At 50.8% G+C, this 19,864-nt stretch overlaps 2 protein-coding genes across 3 annotated transcripts in view; one reads left to right on the forward strand and one right to left on the reverse strand.

The window, feature by feature from the left end:
* LOC143368484 (hemicentin-1) overlaps nt 1-15,564 on the reverse strand; it is a 354,314-nt gene extending 338,750 nt beyond the window's left edge. The window contains exon 1 of the mRNA XM_076811252.1: nt 14,385-15,564. Coding sequence (XP_076667367.1) covers nt 14,385-14,472 — 88 coding nt within the window. The 5' untranslated portion in view covers nt 14,473-15,564. The remainder of the gene's footprint in view (nt 1-14,384) is intronic.
* The window catches only part of LOC143368482 (uncharacterized), a 328,678-nt gene that overhangs the window by 61,498 nt on the left and 247,316 nt on the right, over nt 1-19,864 (forward strand). The window lies entirely within an intron of this gene.

Genomic DNA, 19,864 nt, shown 5'->3' on the forward strand with positions numbered 1-19,864 from the left:
GTTCCATTACCGATCCCTACCGCTTTCAGCCGCACGATTTATCCCGCTAACCTCCCTCGCCCTTTCGATTTATGCTTCTCCGCTGGCCTAAGACCTCGGCTCTCCTTCGCTTACAAATCGAATCGTCCCTAAAACACCTCTACGCTTAGGTAACCGGTGTTGCTGCAGTATCACGAGTTACGTTAGCTTTTCAAAGGAAATCGCTAATTCTCTGGGGTATCTGCGTTCACGTCGGCCTTAAATATTCGTTCCGGTTTCGCGCACCAAGTCCCGGTGCACGAGAATCCCGGGAGCGTGTGCACTCGCTGCGAGAAACACGGTGAAAACGAGTTGTCAATAAAGACTCCAATCTAAGAGATCGTGAATAGGGATGTTTTGAAGCGAGTAACCGTGCAACTGACGCGTGCAATTTCCCCTCTCCGGCGCAGATCTTGCGGGGACTGGGATTTGCAACGGGGACTTTGAATGTCGTACGTTCGTTACCCAGCCTGTATAATATAAAGCCGCGCACCGCAATTGCCAATATTACAGTCTCTACAATATCAATCCGCGCGTGTGGTTATCGCCGCGCCCAAGTAGGGAAACGCCGATGCCATGTTCCAATCCGACGAACGCCACCCGCCGCTACCCTACTCCTATATTACCAGATTCATATTACGTCGGCTTTGACTACCACCGTCAACATCGATCCATTGAAAACGGTACGTGCTTACGCATCATGAATAATTCGTAGCTACGAAACGACGTATTCATGGTCGACAACTCCATCCTCTCACCTCGTTTCCCCCTCTTTCCCCAACGTTCCCAGTATATCGCAGATCCGAACTGTCCACTCGTTTGCGTCCAAATTGCAGCATTTCCTCAAAACTTTCGGATCGCAGACGCCGGGCGAGAATGCGGAGGACGACAAACTGCTCTACGGGGTGTTACAAAGAAGGTGACTCCTCTCGAGAAGGGAACCAGAGACAGTGGCGCACTCGGCGGGGTTAGGTGGAGTAACCACGACTGAAGTAATTCAAGAGCTTTGTAAAAAGAAAAGAAAAAATGGATTTAATTCTTTAAATAATTTTTTTTTAAGCACCTAACGAATTTTATTGGTCTTGCATTAAAAATATTTTCATCCCTTAAACTCGGCTCCCCCCAAGGTTAAATCCTGACTGCCCCCACTGGCCAGAGATATGCAGAATGGAGAGTTACTAGTTCGTCACTCGAGTGCACTCGGATCTCCCGTATTTCTAAATTCGACTGGGTAAGTAATCGATTCCTTGGGCACTCGCACGGAGAGAGGTTCCACGGTCCAATCGCCCGGTGCATTCCGAGACCGCCATGTGCGTTTCTACCGATCTCCCTAACGGACGTCCGTCTATACGGGCCGAACGATCTGAATTCCTCGGGAAATTTTAAAGCCGTATCGCGAGGGTACACCGCTCCTCTCGGTTTTGTAACGCAGATCAGGGGGAAGAAAATAGTCCTGCGAAAAAGTTGCAGGCGAGGGAACTATAGAAGAATCGTTCCTGGAGAGCTTCAGGGGGGGGGGGGAAGTAATATACACTCGGTCGTTTCTCGCGAGCTCGGGCGATCCTCCTTTCCCCGGCTTGCTTTCGTTTGCGCGCGCTTCCCTTTTTTTTCCTCCCCTCGGCGCCGATCCCGTCGTTGCTAAGCAAAGGAAGCCGGGGAACGCTCGCGAAAAATAAGCGAGACGCGATTGCGCCCAGAAGAAGGTTACGCGGACCGCAAGGAAATGGAGTTTCGAGCGAGCACCGAGACTCGTCTCCCTTAAAAACGAAATAACCCCTACCCTCGCCTCGGCCCCACCATACAATCTGCATCAGCTTTCGCGGTTCCGTCGCGGCGGGGAAACTTGGGCCGGCCAATTATAAAATTCGCCGCGACCAGAGGATGCGAGATGAGCGGGCCTCGCGGTGTCGCGAGGAATCAATACGAAATACTTTGAAAGTTCCGCGGGGTGGAAAGTTGGAACGAGCCTGGACAAGAAACTGCTGAGCCCAAAGGACGCGAGAAGAACCGTGTGTCCGACGAAATCGAAGTTATCGCCGATAGTTAACGAGTCGTGAAGCACGATTAAAAGTTTAAAACGGTTGCCCCCTCGGGGGGGGGCTCGGACTACTTTTTAACGTCGGGCCGCGCGGTAGCTGCTTGTGTTTTTTTCCAGTCGGTTAAAGGGGTCCGCCGAAACTCGACCGCCCCCGTGGATTCATCCCCTTTCGCTAGTTTCCCGGACAGAAGTGGACCAATCGAGTTAATGGATCGGCCAGGTACGCCGGGCGGAAGAGGCTGTCGCGACGAAGCAGGGAGCAGAGGGAGGAGAAGAAAATCAGGGAATTGGCTAGCGAAAAGGTTTAATCGTTGACGGTGGCGCGCGTAATCGGGGCCTCGGTAAAAGCATCAGTCCCTAAGGAGTCATCTATTTGGCAAATGGATGACCCGTGGAGCTGGTACCGGCGAGCAGGCACGCAAGATTCCTGCGGGGATATATCGACTCAAACGTTACACCGTATCTGTCGTGTTATCGCCGCGAACAATGACTACCTATTACGCGACTCTACGGTCATTTTTCACGATTATCGTAGGTCATCGGCCTGCTCCGAACGAGTGAGCTTTCCGTAATTGCAAATTGGTCGTCGGCCCGCCGAGCCGCCGACACGGACGCCGACACTGGCAAAACTAAACCTAATCTACCGAAAACATTTACGTCCCCCCTAATCGTTCCGCGCGTAAATCGCCTCGATTACAGGCCGAATCAAGATCGTCCGGAACGCTCCGCCGGCGCACGCGCGTCCCAACGATCGTTGGTCTTCTCGCGAGACGTCGCAATCAACTTATTAAGTCAGATAAGAAGGGCGGCTGCGCTCGCGAGTGCTATTCACAGCGCGGAGATATGAAGTCGTTGGAATTCGTGCTACGTCTTCAGACTCGTACCTTCGGTTCGTGACTATTCCGCGATGTAATCAGATATCCTAGGGGGTGCGTTTCTAGCCGGCTCGACTCGGCCGAGTCGGGCCCAGTCCGGTGCCGTGATCGATATCGGGGGGAGCGAAGATTGCGCGACCGCCGTCGGAGGGGTAAAAAACACGTGTTAATCGTCGGGGAACACGCACGATAACGCGTCCAGCTGGAAAAGAAAAGAGTGCGCGATACCGATTCGCGACACGTGAAAACGCTCTGTCATGACTGGGCCGCGTAACTCAGAAATTAGTAAGCTCGCCTCTCATTCCGGCCACCTGCAACTACCGATAACGATCCGGGACAAACCGCTCGACTGCTTGCGTTCCGATTACAGCTGCCACGCGCGCCCGCCACCTGCTATTAAGGATCAGCCATGAAAAGAAACGCGACGATTCGTGACCGGGACGATATACTCTCTCCGCTCCGCTCCGCTCGTAACTCACAGCAACCCGGCATTAAGGCCGATCAGTTAAAAACAGGCAATATCGAGAGCTTATAGCCGTTAACGAACAGTCGATCGATGCTTCGCGACGGTGCTAGGCGGAGGCATTTCGGCGCGGCGCGTAAAATCTTTATAAGAGAATAAAACCGGGAAATATTCAAATTTTACGGTCACCGATAATCCGACAGAAGACGCGAGCGTTTCCCCCCGTTCATCGAACGAGGAAGTTTTCGAACGCAGCGGCGTAGTAAAGGCACCTGTGCCTTTTAAACTTTAGTATACACTATTTAATAAAGGCCTGTTGAGAAACAAAAGACAATTTACCGGGTCTCCATTTTTTTTATTGATTTATTTTTCATTCACTTTTTCTTCGAATTTTCATCCGCAGAGGAGCGAAAACCAGCGGTATTAATTTGCATCAGGTGTTGCATAATTGATATTGAATATCAGAAATATACTCTCCGTAGGCGGTATTGATTCATTACAGTTTCATATTTATTAACACAAATATAAAAGAATTGTCTACAGAGATGAAGATTATAATTTTATATTCACCGTATTGTTCTAATTTTGCAATTCCGAAATTGTACACTAATATATTATTCGCACACATAAATAAGTACCTACACTATTCTATCGTATACGGTGCTTCTTTTATTAGATACGTCTATAAGCGTCGGGAAAAATTTCTCCTGTCAGAATCTGGATAATACATAATTTAAGAACTCCTGGCACCAGCTGTCTCTCAGTTGATTATGCAATTAAGGCCGCAGCAAACGAACTTCTGTCTCTCTTAATTAATTATTTACTCGATCGCGCGTCGCGTTGAGTAATCGTCAGGTCTGCACCTGAGATGCCGTTTTATTAATCTTACGAGCCGTCGCCGGTTAATCGGTAAGATCCCCTCGAGTTTGTTCACTTATTCTTTCGTTGATTCTCGCTCTCACACTCGACACTGATATATCGCTGGCGCCAACCTGGATTGACGGCTCGCCATCGGTCGGCGACGTTCTGTTCCCCCTTTCTGATACCCAATTTCCCCTGGAAGATCACGATTTACTTTGTCACCAGCCACTTCTGATTCCATTGACTTTTTATCACTGCCGTGGAACCGCGTCGCTCTGCTCCTTTCACGATTAAATTACTCCGTATCCGTCGGTGCTCGCGACACTCGAGACCAATTGCTTGGAATTCATTTAGAATTAACGCCCCCCCCCTCGGTCGAACGCTTTGGAGAATCGGGTCAAAAGGCTGGCCTTCGGGAAAGGCTCGCGTTTCCGCATATTTAATTTGGAAATTGCCGCGGCGCGATAAAAGTCGCCGAGATTTATTCGATACGTCGCAAAGTATATTCGCGAGGCCGCGTATAATAGCGCGTCAAAAGGTTCCGCCCAGAAACCGTTCAAACCGTTCGTTGTGCCTTCGGAGCAAAGCTCAGAGGAGCTGCGATTCGTATCAATTACTGGTGCGAGATGATCGAAAGAAAAGTAACTTCGCTCCACCACTTCGCACATATTCGCTTGGAGCAGTTCAACCACTTTGCTTCACCAGCGGAATAAACCACGTCATTTTCACTGCGATATGTAAGTGCAGTTAAAGGACCCGTGTACCGTTTCGTTGGCAAATATTTTGCCGGCAACGAATGTTGGTTAATGTTTCTGCAGCCCTTTCCCCTTGAAAAAAACCAAGGGAAAGAATTGCTCGGTGGAAACGTTTTGCACGCCACTGTACACTAGTGAATTTTCATGACATGCAAGCGATGTTTTATTTTCCGGCTCTCTGTACGAAACAATAGACGGAGGGGGCCCTCAAAGGACAAAGCTCAATTAGCACTCTCGGAAAACTTTGCCCGCTTTTATTGTGAAATATAAAAAAAAAAAAAGAAAGAAAGAGGAATGCTCTTTCAAGAGACCATCCAGCATCCTCGTTCCCCGCAGATTATCCCCGGTAACTGGACCTTGTAATTCACTTCCACCTTTTTCGACTTCTCCGACTTGCCCGACTTCATCGACCTCCACCCCTCCTACCGGCCTATCCATACACTCTGCTACTCGATTTGTCTCCGCTTCTCATCCATTCCCTCGCCCGATCGCTCGTTCGCCCAGCCATGGCTCTTTCGATTAAATATGTTCGTCCATCTGGCGTGCGCGACGACGCGAAAGCAATTTCCGAACGATCAAAATCGCGTTCCAATTACCGATCGACCCGGGCAAAGGAATTCGGAAAATCTCCGGGGGATTTAGAAAATATGGCCGGCGGAACGAGCGCCCGCTGAAACTGACAACCGGTAATTAATGCATCACTTTATACCCATGAATTTATAATTTTCTGTTACGGCAAATAGTAGCCGGCTAATATTTGCATGGCCAATAGTTTCTCCATTAATTTATTGCCGTTGGATGGCTCGCGCCAACATTGGCGAAATGCTATTCAAACGTCGCGTCAAGTTAGCTGCCGCGGTGTCCCCGTGCTGACGCGTCGCTTCCTTTATTTCCTTTAAACGGGAAATAAGTATTTGAACGATATTAACGGCAGCTGTCGATGGGGCGACAATGTCTCTGCATTCTTCTCTCGGGGCGGCAGGCCGTGGATCTCGGCCGGTGGCATTGTTAGCAGATCGGGAGGAACGGGCCACTAAACTGGTCCCGAATGGCCTCCCCGAGTGGGTTTCTTAGAGCGGGGCCGAAAACTTCGATATCAAAAGAATGCGGAAACTCTCCATGGACTAACGAACAAAAACTGCAGCCCCCGATAGCAGCGTATCGGGAAGATACAGACAGGGATAGCGAAGAATCAATGATCGAGCGTGCTTCGGGACCCGGCTCCTCTCGTTTTTATCGGACAGCTTGAAATAATTGGAGTGCCGTTGAGAACGCGTAACGATCCGTTCTCACGGAGCTAAATACAAATACTATTTCGTGCGAGCGAAACAAACAGCCGGAACAGAAGGAGCAGAAGTGGAAAACGGAGGCGAGGATTGGCGCGATGATCCAAGCATCCATCGGTTCGGCTGGCTCATTCCCCGGCGAGGGGGGATCGCGGAGGATTGAAATTCGACGAGACGGAGCCGTCCGAATTTACCCTATTAGGGCCGACCGGTGACAACGAGAAGACACGCGTAAACGAGCCACGTCCCTCCCGGCTTACGTAAACGTCCACCCGATCGATAAGTCTCCGACGAAATTATCAAGATTACGCCGTCTAGCTGCGAAATTAATTCAACGTTAACAAACCGTGACTCCCTTTACGGCGCGCCTCTCTGCCTCTTACATCGCCCTCGCCGCGACACGGCGAAATGCTGGAGAGCGTCTGGCATCCGAGAACCAAAGCGAATTACTCGAATAGAGGGAGGGTGGCGAGACGGCACGCCGCGATTCTGTGGGTTAAGCCAACGGCCATCTTTTGCAGAAGTTGTTGTAAACACGACCAGGCACGTCACGTATTTCGAACATGCAAATCGAAATCCCCACCCCCGTGACGGAAAAGCACGCGAAAATCTGCGGCGATGTCTTTGAACCGGGGACCTGGTCCCGGCTCTCGCTAACTCTCGATCTGTGTGATCGAACGGAGATTGTAAGAGTCAAGGGTGCGTACACCAAACCTGTTGAAGTCACTTCTGGTGTCCCGCAAGGCTCGCATCTTGGCCCTTTACTGTTCACCCTCTTTAGTAACGACATAGTTAGTGTGTTCAGTAATAGTAAGTTTTTATTTTTTGCCGACGATCTAAAGATCTTTAAAGTAGTATCCTCTGAATCGGATGCGCTGGGCTTACAATCCGATCTTCGCATGCTTGAAGACTGGTGCCAAGGCAATAATTTGCATATCAATGCTGATAAATGTCATGTAATTCGTTTTTCTCGTGGTAAGTGCGCCATTACTTTTAATTACTCCCTCGACGATACTGCTCCTCTCCCAGTTAATGCTGTTCGCGATCTCGGTGTCATCGTTGACTCGAGCTTGACCTTCTCCGAACACGTGGATCTAGAGACGCGGTAGCGTCTCGACGCCAAGTACACGAAAGACACCCTGTACATTTCGACAGTCGCTACCGCTATCATTTCTTTTGTCGCATGCTATTCCAACCTAACCTGAAACTTATTTCATTAATATCTCATCACCCCAGCTCATTTTGATTTCACATCTTTCTTTTATATTCTAATTATTATTATCTTCTATTCTCTTGTGATTCATTTGATTTCGTGTACTTGGCGTAATTTTTTTACTTCTTTGAAATTTTTTTATAGGGATCATACTTTCCACCCTGCTACGAAGATTGTGGGTTTCCTGCAGCGATATTCGACTGATTTCTCCTATCCTCACACGTACAGAACGCTGTACTTCTCTCTTGTAATCCCGCTTCTTGAATATGCATCTGTTATATGGTCCCCAAACCTTGTCAAACACAGGGCACTGCTCGAAAAGATGCAGCATAAAGTTCTCCGGTATGCGGCGTATAAAGCTGGTTGTCCCATGTCCTACACTGATCGCGACTACAATCAAACAATGGGCAGGCTCAAAATAGACTCATTCTATAAAAGAAGAGTAGTGGCCGATCTGATTCTCCTCTATAAAATCTTAAACGGTCATATTTGCTGTCCCGAGATCCTCAGTAAAATTTGCCTAAATGCGCCTGAACGAAGGGTAAGATCATTTCCTTTTCTTAAACCCACGCTCTTAACGACTAGTGTAGCGCATGCTGATCCTATAAACTCTGAGCTGGACTTCTTTAACATGGACCTAGCGCCCTTTTTAACAGCGGCGCGCAAAATTAACCCCATAGATTAGCAATAAGCGGCTGCACCGTTCTCTTTTAAATTAGTATCTATGCAATACCTCGTACAACATTTCTATTGACTGTACAGTGTATACTAAGGGCTAGTCCCGTTTAAATAAATAATAATAATAATAACTCGCGCGCCAATTCACGAGCGTATCGGTTCGGCGCGATGTCGTTAACCGACGCAGGCATTTATTTACGCCCGTCTTTCACGAGCCCGGGGATTATTTCGCGAAAGCGAATATAGAGACTTTATCGAATCGCGCCGAGATGTATTGGATATAGCGGGCGAAGGGGGCAAAGAGAGAACGAGGGTGGCTCGCTCTTAGTTCCCAAGTAAATTCGTACTCTGGCAGACCTGTCGGAGCAAGATCGAGCTAGTAGCATATATTCCCCCTCACGGCTCTCTCCGTTATCTCTGCTCTCTTCCTCCTCCTCTTCCTTTTTCGCCGGCGTGGAGAATCGGCGATAGGAAATAAGCTGAAATCGTTCCACGAGACAACAGACCGGAAGCGAAATCGGTTCTGTCGGCAAGATTCAATTCCGACTCCGCGTCAACTCCTGCTGCGGCGTCCTTAGGGGTCGAGATTGCATGTGTCGACAACGCGATCCCCAAACTGCAAACTGCGAGCTGCCTCCTCTGTACATACCTGCGCGGAGCGACAGAGGCGATCGCGCGGAGCGCTCACCGTCCAAAGTATGAAAATGGTGAGCGACGATTCTTCGGCGGGGAATAGCGGAGCGGTGAAGGGCAAAGAGACTTTGCGATCGAGACGATCGGCTTGATTAATCGCGGAATTATCAATTAATCCGCGGTAGGGTTACGTTAACGGCAGAAGGGGTCAGGAGCACAATCGGGAGATATCCGCGCGCAATTTCGCAGGATGCGTCTCCGCGCACCTCGACTCGGTCCGAACTCCCCCGCCGCTGACAGTTATAGGACGTCTCGTTTGTAACTGTCGGCACGACAGGATCGGGCTTAAACCCCCGAGATGCATCCTGTGAAAATCAAGGAGGGAAAGGGACGAACGACACCCGGCGCCACCGGCGTCGAGATACGCCGAGAAATATTGGGTTCGACGTGTCTCGGGAGCGAGGCGAGCACCGACTCCGCGCCACCCCTGAATACAGCTAGGAACCAGCGGGGAAAAAAAAGAAATAAATAAATCCAGTCGGCCAAATCGAGGCAGCCGAAAGCTCATGCGAGAAACGACAAATTTATTTGCTACCCCATTTTCGAATGGCGCGCCTACTTTGCGCCGCTACGCGGACACCAGCGGTCGATGGGTGTCGCGGTTTCGCAAACCAAATTTGCGCGTGCCAGTTGAAGCAAATGTCGCTTCAATCCGCATAAGGTTTAGCTCGAGCGTCAAGCATGTGAAAACACCGGCGGACTTGAAATTTCGAAAAGCGCGGGGAAGCGTTGCTCATCACAATGCTCGTCATGCTCTCTTTGACACAAAGCTCCTAATGCTTCCTTTCACCGAGCACCCCGTGTAACAAACACTCGAACCGTTACGCGCTGTTAATTTAAAAGCACGACGCGTGCCCACTTTCTTTTTCCATACATTTCCTCGCAGCCAGAGGCAGAGCAGCAATGCAGAGCTTTCGCCTTCTCCCATGTCCCACGCGTTAAATCGCGTAAGCACAGATCGCTTCGAACGAGGTCTCCTCGTCCTCCCGCATTCAATCGACAGCGAGCAAACGTTTGACGACGGCTCGCTGAAATTTCTCATTGCGCGTCCCCCACGCGGCGAGCTGTTCGCGCAACTGATGCTTTTGGAAAAGCCGCGCTCGCCCAGGGGCTGGTCGAAGCGCCCAGCTAGAAAGGAAATCAGTTTCGCCGATGCAATTCCAAGAGCGAGCAGGAGACAAAATAGGCTATCAGCTAGGGGGCGCCAAGCGGCCGCGAGATAAATAGCGGGCCGCGGGAACAAGGGAGGAAAGTGTAAAAGAGCAGCGAAAGGGGAATCGCGGGAGGCCTTTGCTCGTTCGCGCACATTTTTCCCCGGCGCTCGGTCATCGTTGGAAATCAATGGCCGGTGGGACTTCGAAATGGAAATTACGGCCGCCGCGTGCGGCATTAGCGACGCGAGTTATAAATTGTAAAGGGACACCAAGTGCAAAGCCCAGGATGAATGCACCGGCGCCAGCGCCGCGTTGTCTCCTCTCGTTTCTCGTTCGCGGTCGCATTTATCGCCGGAGAACGGTCGAGCGCGGAGAACGGGGAGGCATTATTGATGACGAAGTGACGAAAGCTTGCCGGTGCCAATAGAGAGGAGCGGGTGAAAAGGAAGAAGGAAGAAGAGAAAAGAGGCGTCAGACGTGCCGCGGGTGGTGGGGTTAAATTAAGAAATGGAATAACCGGGAAGGAGTCGACGCTGGGGAACAGGTTGCGCAAGCGAATGAGAGAAACGCGGAGGTAAAAGGGGTGGCCGGGAAAGCCGGAGAGCGTAACGAAGAAGTCCGAGCGCGGAAAGGAAACTGCGGGGTATCGGTTCGTTAAACCTGCACGGAGAAAGAAAAGTCGACGAGCCCTCGATACGGTGCTAGGGTCCTCTTCACGGTTGCCCCGAGTTTCCAGCAAAGCGCCGCCGATGTCCGTGTGTCTTCCCTTCCCGTACGTGTGGACCTCTACGTGCTTTTATGCGCGACGATTTTCCCTGGCTCTCGTCCGACAGCCCCGGGACACGAAGACGAACGACTTTCGCTTCCCGAGCTTCCCCAGACGTTGCTACGAGCTGCGCGCCCTATCGCGCGTAATGAGAGTGACAACCGGGTAATAATGAAAACGAAAATAAGTAAATAGTCTGGACGAAGATATATTGTAAGTCCGGGAGAGTTCGACCACTTTTTGGAAAAGAAATTGCGGCATCGTTGTTTCTCACATTCTTGTCGTTTTCTGCGAATTAAAGCAAAGCCCAAGCAACTTAGCAATTTTAGTATACATAAATTATAGCGTGCGATAATTTCAAATATTTATTCTCAGTTTCAACCAAAAACATTGGTAAAAGTTTAATACACGAGTACATTAATTGATATTTTATTTCTTCTTTAGTTTTCCGCATAAATCGCAAAAACTCTCGTACTTGGGGCATTTATCAACGGCTGTAGCGCATACATTTAACCCAATCGTCGCTTTTCGAGGTTTCGAAATAATTTTCGCCGCGTCTCACACATTCGTTTTCGTCTCGCTCTTATAACGACATATCATTCTCTTGAAGAATGGGACTGACGCTCCTTGAATCTGAAGATTCTTCTAACTGTTTTTTTGCGTTTCTGCTTCGGAATTGAAGAGTTCGTGTGTTTCTTTACATTTCTTTCACCCTACTCTGCCCTAATGTGTTCTGAACTACTCAGAATGGTTGCAAGCTGCGTTCCGCGTATTCTGAGTACCACTGTCGCACTTGTTTTTGGAATTGGTGAAATGTTAGGGTTGGTTTAGGAGTTCCAAAATTTCGAGCGGCTGTATTTACACCCATTCTACCATTTTCAACACATTCTGTTTCGTGTCAGTGACACGCAGCGCCCTATCTTGCATCAGGCTTAAACTATCAACGCTGGCGGACTCTCCCGGTGGTCGATCTATACCGGACTTAGCCTACGTAGAAGAAGTGGAGGAGCAGGAATACAGCTCTTCAATTTGCAGTAATAGGATTAATTCTAAACAATAGAGGCAGGAGAGGCTTAGCTAGAAAGCTGGCGCCACGAGAACTTCATTATTCCCGCGGATAACTTTATCGATGATACTTCTCGCGTCGATATTTATGCGAGCGAGAACGACGGCCGACGGGCGCGCAATAATAAACGATGCCGTCGATAATTGTTGCGTTACAGGAATATATTTACTGTGGGAGGCGCGCGAGGGATGGTATTCGCGGCCCATCGCCGCGTATATCCTACCCGCGATCATATTTTCGACCATTATTACCTCGTCGAGTTATTGCCGTGGCATCAATAATTAATAACGAGCTCGATCCGTCGGCGCGTTCGCGGCGGTAGCGGAGCGCGCGGACTAGTTCCACACCGGGACAGAGTGGCAGAGGGTGGAGAGTCGAGGGTCGGAGGGAAGAAGAGCGGGATGAAAGCCCGCGAGAAACCGTTCGGCAGGGTCCCGCGTGCGACCGCGATGCTCCTACACCTCACGGAATCACGGTACGTGTCCGCACTTGCCGATAAACGGGCTTCGCGTCTGGCCAAACTCGCACTCGAACTCCTTAAGTTGGAAAAGTTTGAAAGGGGGCTTCGGCCATTACACCGGCCAACTTCCGGTGCCTGGTGTCGCGCCCCTCCACGGGTCCTTTGTCAATTTTTACGCGCGACGTGCACGCCGGAGCACAGTGTTTAGGAAAAGAGCTTTGGAGAAAGGCTGGGGTACGAGACCAGCGAGAAAGAGGAGCTTGAGCATGACAATCGCGGCCACGAACGCAACAGTGAAAAGAGTAAAATAAGAATTCGCATGGGAAATATAAACTTTTAAACGTACATATTCGTACACATAATGCTTTATTAAAAATTAAATAATTTTTCAAATATTTTTTATTAAAACAAATCATGATATCTGCAATGACTATACATAAGTTGAAAAGAACTCGAATAACTTACAAAACGTCAAGAGTTTTTAAATTTCATGATGACAGATACGTGACACACCCTGTATAAAAAAAAACAAATAATAGATATATAAAAAGTTCCGGTACAGTTCTGTTCATGGTGTTGTATTCGGGGCTATGTCAGTTCGTGAACCATAAGCGCGGAACGGGCATCATTGCAGAGGTACTATGGCCGTTAGGCGTTATTAAATGAATTTATCGATGCGTTTTCGGTTGCTCGAAACCTTCTCTGACAACTTGGAATAAAAATGAAAACATTTTATAACAGTCGCCAAAATAGCTTTTGTCCAGCTAGATCGGCCGTTTGGCCCACTGTGGAACGTTAGGAATGTCATTGATCGGGGTCGGAGATCGGGCCGATCGACCGGGCCGCTCGCCTTCGAGACACAGCTGGCTTTAATCGAATTCCCGGCGCTGTTGTGCGGAGTTGCTCCAAGTCGGAGAACTTCCGTATCGAAGACAATGCGCGAGCGTCGCGTCAAAGGACAAGCGGCGCGAGTCTGATTACGAGGACTCTGGCCGTCGCGCCACGCCGCGCCGGGCGAAATGAGGTTTTCAATCACGCGATAACGGAAAAACTGCCGCCGCCGCCGTCTTGGATCATAAAGCGCATTATTCCTTCTCCATTATTCGCGGACCTCTCGATAATTTCATTCCCCGAAGGATACGCGGCCGTTGCCGTCGACACGAATTCGTGCGAGGCTCGATACCTGCCGCCTTTTCGACTGTTAACGAACCGTCAACGCCAACAAAATGTTTCGCGACGCGTCATTCCGTAAATTGAATGTCTGGCTAGGTCGGTGGAAAATCCAGGACCTACGTATCCGTCAAATTTGATTACATCCAGCTGCACTCGAACGTTCGCGCAGAGATGTGTAGCTCGCCACCCTGGGAGTACAGGGAATGCGGGCACGAGCGTACGTGTATCCGGTACATTATGTATAACATCTGGGGAATACATGTCGACCCTTCTTCCCTGTGCGCGCGGTCCAAGTCGGCAGTCGGATGTCGTCGGGCGCTACGGGGCGAAATCACCCGTAAATCGGTTAGCTCGTCAGGCCCATTTCCTTCGCGCCTACGCCCCTTTCTCCGCGATGTTTTTCACCCCGCGCTGCATCGCGTGGCGCGCGGTGAACATTTTTTACGACGCACGATAGTGTAAGCGGACGATTCCGATTCGTCGATTTATTACGCGGCCGGAGCCCGCGAAAAGCTGCAGCGGCCGGTCGCCCAGGGCGAACCCTCACACCAGATACACCGGCGCGGCGAGAGTGGTAAATAAAAGCAAGAAAATAGCAGCGAATTCGGTCTCCCGCTGTTCGCGACGCGATACCAACCCGGACGAATTTGCGCCTCGTCCTCGGTTCTCTCGTTTCCACGTTTCGCGCGGCGAAATTCCCCAAAAAACGTTTCAACGACGAATTACGCTCGTAGCTCTCGAAAAGCAAGCAAGGTCGAGGCAAGGTTCCGCGAATTTTTCCCTCCGCGAGAGAATGCCGCGACATACGTACGTACCTGTGTACATATGTATGTAGGTCGAGACAGAAAGAGTGGAGGGCGGATGGAAGAGTAAGAGTGGACTTACCCGATTTCTCGTCGACGGTGGAAGTGATCCCGGCGACGTAGGAAACAGCCTTCGTTAGTCCAACGAACAACACCAGTACACTCCACATGTTCTCTCGTTATTCCTCGTGACTCGTGACCACGCTCAAGAATCCCAGCACTTGGAGGCGAACCGAAGGCAAGCCACGAGAACGGCTTCGTCCTGTCGAGACTAAGCTGTCGGCGGCTCGGTTGCTACCCTCGTGCGACCGAATCGCGTTAAGTCATCTTCACGCGGTACCACATTCACTCGCGGCCTTTCGCACTTCAACGTCACTACCCAGCGTCCCCGCGTCGCCCGCGATCATTGTCAGCCTCGCCGGGGCAGGCATCCTTCCTCCACCATCGATATATCCACTCGGCTCCGCGCGGAAAAGGAAAACCCCACTGAACGCCACTCGGCGGCTTCTCCTTTCGCCTCAGCCCTTCGCAGGGAGCGCTTAACGCGTGCAACCGATTTCGCGCATTAACGTTCGCCGTGTGTTTCTCGAGCGCCCTTCTATCCGGCCGACACTCCTGTTTTTCCTCTCTAGTTAAACACTAATTAAAGCTGCACCGCGACACCGCATCTACCGCCGCCTACCACAACACCCGCACGGCCCTTTTCCTCCTTCTTTTTTCCTCCTGCCTTTCATCCACTCCACGGCCGTTATTAAAGCGTCGGGCACGCGTGGTAGCCTGAACGGGCCCGCTAGAAAACCTGCCGCACTTTCGATCTAACCGCGCGCCGCTGCCACCAATAACTTCCAACGACGGGCATCATACCCCCAATCAACGGCGACCATGGCGCGTCCACAAAGGCCGCAGAATTCACCGCATCGATGGCCACGGTATTCCAGAAAATAACGTTCCCCCAACACGGTGTCCTGGACAGTGTTCTTTGACCGAACTGCCCTAAAAGCTAACGCTGCTGCGGAACAGCAGGTCGATCCAGAGCTTTTTAGATACCTCGGCTTTCCGAAGAAATGAAGTACCAACGCCTGTGCGTGCGGCCTGGTTCCAATCCTCAAACACTATCCGCTGATTTGGTCCAGAGGGTGGTTAGGGGACGGAGCAACAACGCTCAAGCCGCAAAGGACCGGTCATAGGAGACGAGCATCGATTTCCACCAGCCATCTCGTGTTTCCACGCGAGCCTCGGAAAGCATTCGAATGGGGTACAGATGAGTTGCCAGAGAATCGATGATCGCTGAATACCCCGAATAGCAGCAATTAATCAGGCGGTTCGTGGGCGCGTACTCGTTCGTCGACCTTAGCCCGGGGCTGCAGGTCCGAATAAAAAACAAAGCACTGCGGAGATCTTCAATCACGCTGGCTCACCACAGATTTTCGGTTTTTCTGGACCGGGTCCAAGCTACGACGACGCGGGTGGAGCGCGGGGGCCTGCAATCACGTTGGCCTGCCAATGGCCGCGAACGCTCACGAAATCGATCCCGAGCAAGATTCGGGGAACGCGACAGTCACTGGATCACTCGCTCCATCGGAAGGCGGAGAGTAAGGGTGGCTCGCGGTTGCTTCTTTTCCTCGGGTTCGCGCGCTTTTCACCGCGTCGCTGGCCGACTCTGCACGCAGACGTCGACGCTCCTCCCTCGGATGCTGGAGCGCGACTGTTTCAACCGGCTCCGAAAGCCACCCTGCGAATCAATTCACTCGAGGAACATCCGCGAGACTTCGCGGGCGATCGTCCCGTCCCGTTCATTGATAATCGCTGCATCGGGGGTCGCAGGAACTCGTCACGTGCGCGAGGCAACCAGCCCGTCCGGTGTCACTTCAACGGGTCCTTCGAACCGCCGAGCTATCAAACGAGCACATGCGCGACGCCCCGGCGACCCGCGAGCCGGCAATCGTACGTTCCTTGTCCGTTTTTATTATTTTTTTTTTTTTTTCTATTTCTCGTGCCAGCCGACGGAGATCATAGGTGGTGGTAAAAGGCGCGCAACGAGCAGGCCCGACAGCGCAGGTCGACGCGACGCAGAAACACGTGGTCCTCGACCGACGGCGGACGGCACACTGACGGAGAAGACGGGCAAACGGCGCGGCGACGGACGCGCAGCCTGCAAAGCCTCCCGAGGAGGAGGAGATGTCGGAGGAAAAGCTGTGGGTAGGGCGAAACGGGGTGAAAGGGAGGCAGAAGGGAGTCGAAAGGGGCTCGGCGTGTACACCGTGCACCCCGATACCGAGCTAGAAGGAGATGTTTGTCCTAGCGAGGAAGGGCGAGCGTTCGAATAATACTCATTGCTGGTAAACACCGTCAAAACGGATGCGTAATGGAACGCACATGCGTTCCACCCTGCTCGATAATACTGAGTAGCCTCGCCTCGCGTCGAGTAAACTGAAATTTCATTAGGCTGGCCAGATTGGCAAACGGGATCTTTCACTGTCGATCGTGAGTAGCGATTACGTTCGACCAGTTCAATTAATATCTTACACGTTAATTACGCCAGTTTCTATGCACCGTGCCTCGCCATCGCAGCCCGCCATTGCTTTCCCATTATTTCTCAGAGTAAATAGGGGAACGAGATTCTTAGAAGGGATTTGATTTGCTCGCCAGTTCCGCGCCGCTCGATAAAACGATGACGATCGGAGGAAGGAAGGCAAACAGCTAGAGATACGTCTGCACACTCGCCTATTTCAGAAAACAATCGAGGACAGCTGCTCTGTACACGGAAGTTGCAGGTTTGTGTACACAGTCACGTGTGTTCTTTTCGAATAGAATATTTCCTCGATCTGCCATCTCCTCGCGTTCCATGACCATCCCGAAATATTCCGGAAACATTTCTCGGAGGAACGGGGGAGGGCGCGATCGAATCAGACACCATGTAAAGTTCGCTGTCGACCGAAGACCCCCTCTACCAGGCCAGTTGCCAGACTTTGGGTGCGCAGTATCGAAGCAGCGACTGGAATTGAAGAAAAAATGGCGAGGAGCGCGGGCGCGGGACGTTTACTGGACCCGAGACGATTCGAACTGAGCTTTTGATAGTAGCGTTTAGGTACTTGCGCGTACTCGGTCGTCCGTGGACGAGTGCTTGCTTTCTGTTCGGTGTCGAAGACGGTTTATAGTGGTTTAAGAGGGCTGGAGAGTGGCACGGGGCGGAGGGATGAAAACGGAGCGACGGAGGGGCTAGGGTGAGTCCCGGGAGGATAGGCGAGAGGAGCGGGGTGGAAGAGATCGAAATAGGGTGAGAGACCCCCGGGCGAAAGAGGCGGATGAGGAAGCAGATGCTCTGTGACTCTGGTGTCACGGATCATGGTCATCTTAAAAGCTCCTGAAAGGCAGGAATGCCACTCGCGCTTTCTGAAAGCTATCTTTTCGACGAGGGAATGGCTTACTCGGGGCTGCGCGCACGTGTGTCGCTGCCCGCCACGCGTGTGTGTACGTGTAAAAACACGCGAGGCTCTCTCCGCTACGAAGCCCGCCACCCTCTTTGCGGTGTAATGATTTTACTCGTTACCAACGGCGTGCACGCTCGATAAAGGAACCACCGACAAAGGACTAATAACCGAATCCGAGCCCTTTCAGCTCGCACATAGACGTAACTGCACTCGGTCGCCGCCGCGCCGTTCTGTCCGTTTTCTACTCGTGCGTCCATTCTCGGTCTCATCGGAATTAAATCTGTACACGCGATATTGCGTCGCTTGCATACACCGACGCCAAATGCGATAAAGGACGTATCGCCCTTTTCTCCTCTTCCCTTTTTCAATTCCCCGCTGTTGCAACTTTTTGCCGCAGCAACTGCGCTACTCCTCGAATCGATGCTGAAATAAACATCGAATAACCGCCTCACTTTGCACCTGTATTCGTAGAACGATGTAACGTAGACGCAGGGAATCGCATCTGGGACCCATTCTATTTCTATTGTTCGTTGACGACATTCGCGAGGTGATCTGCAACAGTAAATTTTTGCTGTTCGCCGATGATCTCAAGTTATTTAAATGCATTTCGTGCCACTCGGACTCCTTAGATCTTCAATCAGACTTGAATGGACTCACGGAGTGGTGTCTTTCCAACCGTGTGGAGCTCAACACCAGCGAATGCCATATTTTGAGGTTGTCGCGTAGCAAGAGTCCGATGCACTATCGCTATGTAATCGCGGGTTCTTAATTATCAACCGTTGAGGTCGCGCGTGACCTTGGGGTTCTAATCGACTCTTCGTTCTTCTTCGTGGAGCACATACAACATGTTGTTGCCGCCTCGAGCAGAGCTCTAGGTTTTATAATTACGAATAGCACCGATTTTGTGAGTCCTAAGTAGTACGTTGCGCTACTTGTATAACAGTCATCTGGACGCCGCGATGGAATAAGTGTAGTCTACAACTCGAAAGGGTTCAGCATCGTTTCCTACGCCATCTTGCGTACAAAGCGGGCCGGCCTCTGGCTCGGTTCAACCACGTCTACGGTCCGATCATGAGCAGATTTGGGGTCCGGACTCTGGAACGCAGGAGGAGGGTCACAGACCTATCCTTTCTGTATAGGATCCTGAACGGGATGGTGGATAACCCCAATGTAATTGCGCTGATCAACTTTAACATTCCTACTCGCTGTACTAGGCAAACCGGACCTAAACAGAGGTGTACTCCTCCTGGGTTGTTCACGCCGACCCCTTTCACAGAATCTGCGGCATCGCTAATCAGCTCTATGAAGGCATTGATTTCTTTGCCGGTCCACTTTCTAGCTTCAAGATTAGTATTCGGAAAGCCCTTGTTGCGGATGGCATTTCTTAGTGTATTCCCCACTTACCTACACTGCGTTCCATATAAGAATGTACCAACGCGCCTACCGATTTGCGACCGATCTGCGCAGCTCCCACGGATCTGACACACGCGATTGGTCGTAGCGCTGTCCCTGCCGGTTTCCCTGCCAATCAACAGTGTATCCCTGCGCGAAACGAGTATGCTCTAATGTGGAACGCAGTGTACCTGGCAATCTATGTTCATTATTAGCGTTTTTCTCTAATTATCTTTTCCTTTATAATGCTCTTGTTCTTAATGGGCTTGTTCCGTAAATAAATTATTATTATTATTATTATTATTATTATTATTATTATTATTATTATTATTATTATTATTATTATTATTATTATTATTTAAACCTACCAAAAGTTCCATGATGGAATCACCGAATCTGAAACAGATATATTCGTTTCTTTCATGTGCGCGCACACCAGTCGCCGGACGAAAACCAATTCCGGGCGGGCAGGGCCCGAGCTAGAAACGCCACGCGGGAGCGCAAAGGGCTGAAATATTATAACATCAGCCTTTGGCTTCCGCAGCATCCCGATGTCCAAACGTGCTTTTAATGCTCCCTCCATTTTCACGTTCTTTTTCCAGCCGTTCGATCTCCGCGCGACCATAGCCATACGAAGAAGCGGGGACGTGTAAGAAGCGCACGCTACGTTGCCTGGTTGAACGTGCGTTTCCGTGACGCAGACCAGAGAAATCACATTTAATTGGAACGCTGCGCGGGA

The sequence above is a fragment of the Andrena cerasifolii genome, chromosome 4 (assembly GCF_050908995.1).
Source record: "Andrena cerasifolii isolate SP2316 chromosome 4, iyAndCera1_principal, whole genome shotgun sequence".
Taxonomy (NCBI): Eukaryota; Metazoa; Arthropoda; class Insecta; order Hymenoptera; family Andrenidae; genus Andrena; species Andrena cerasifolii.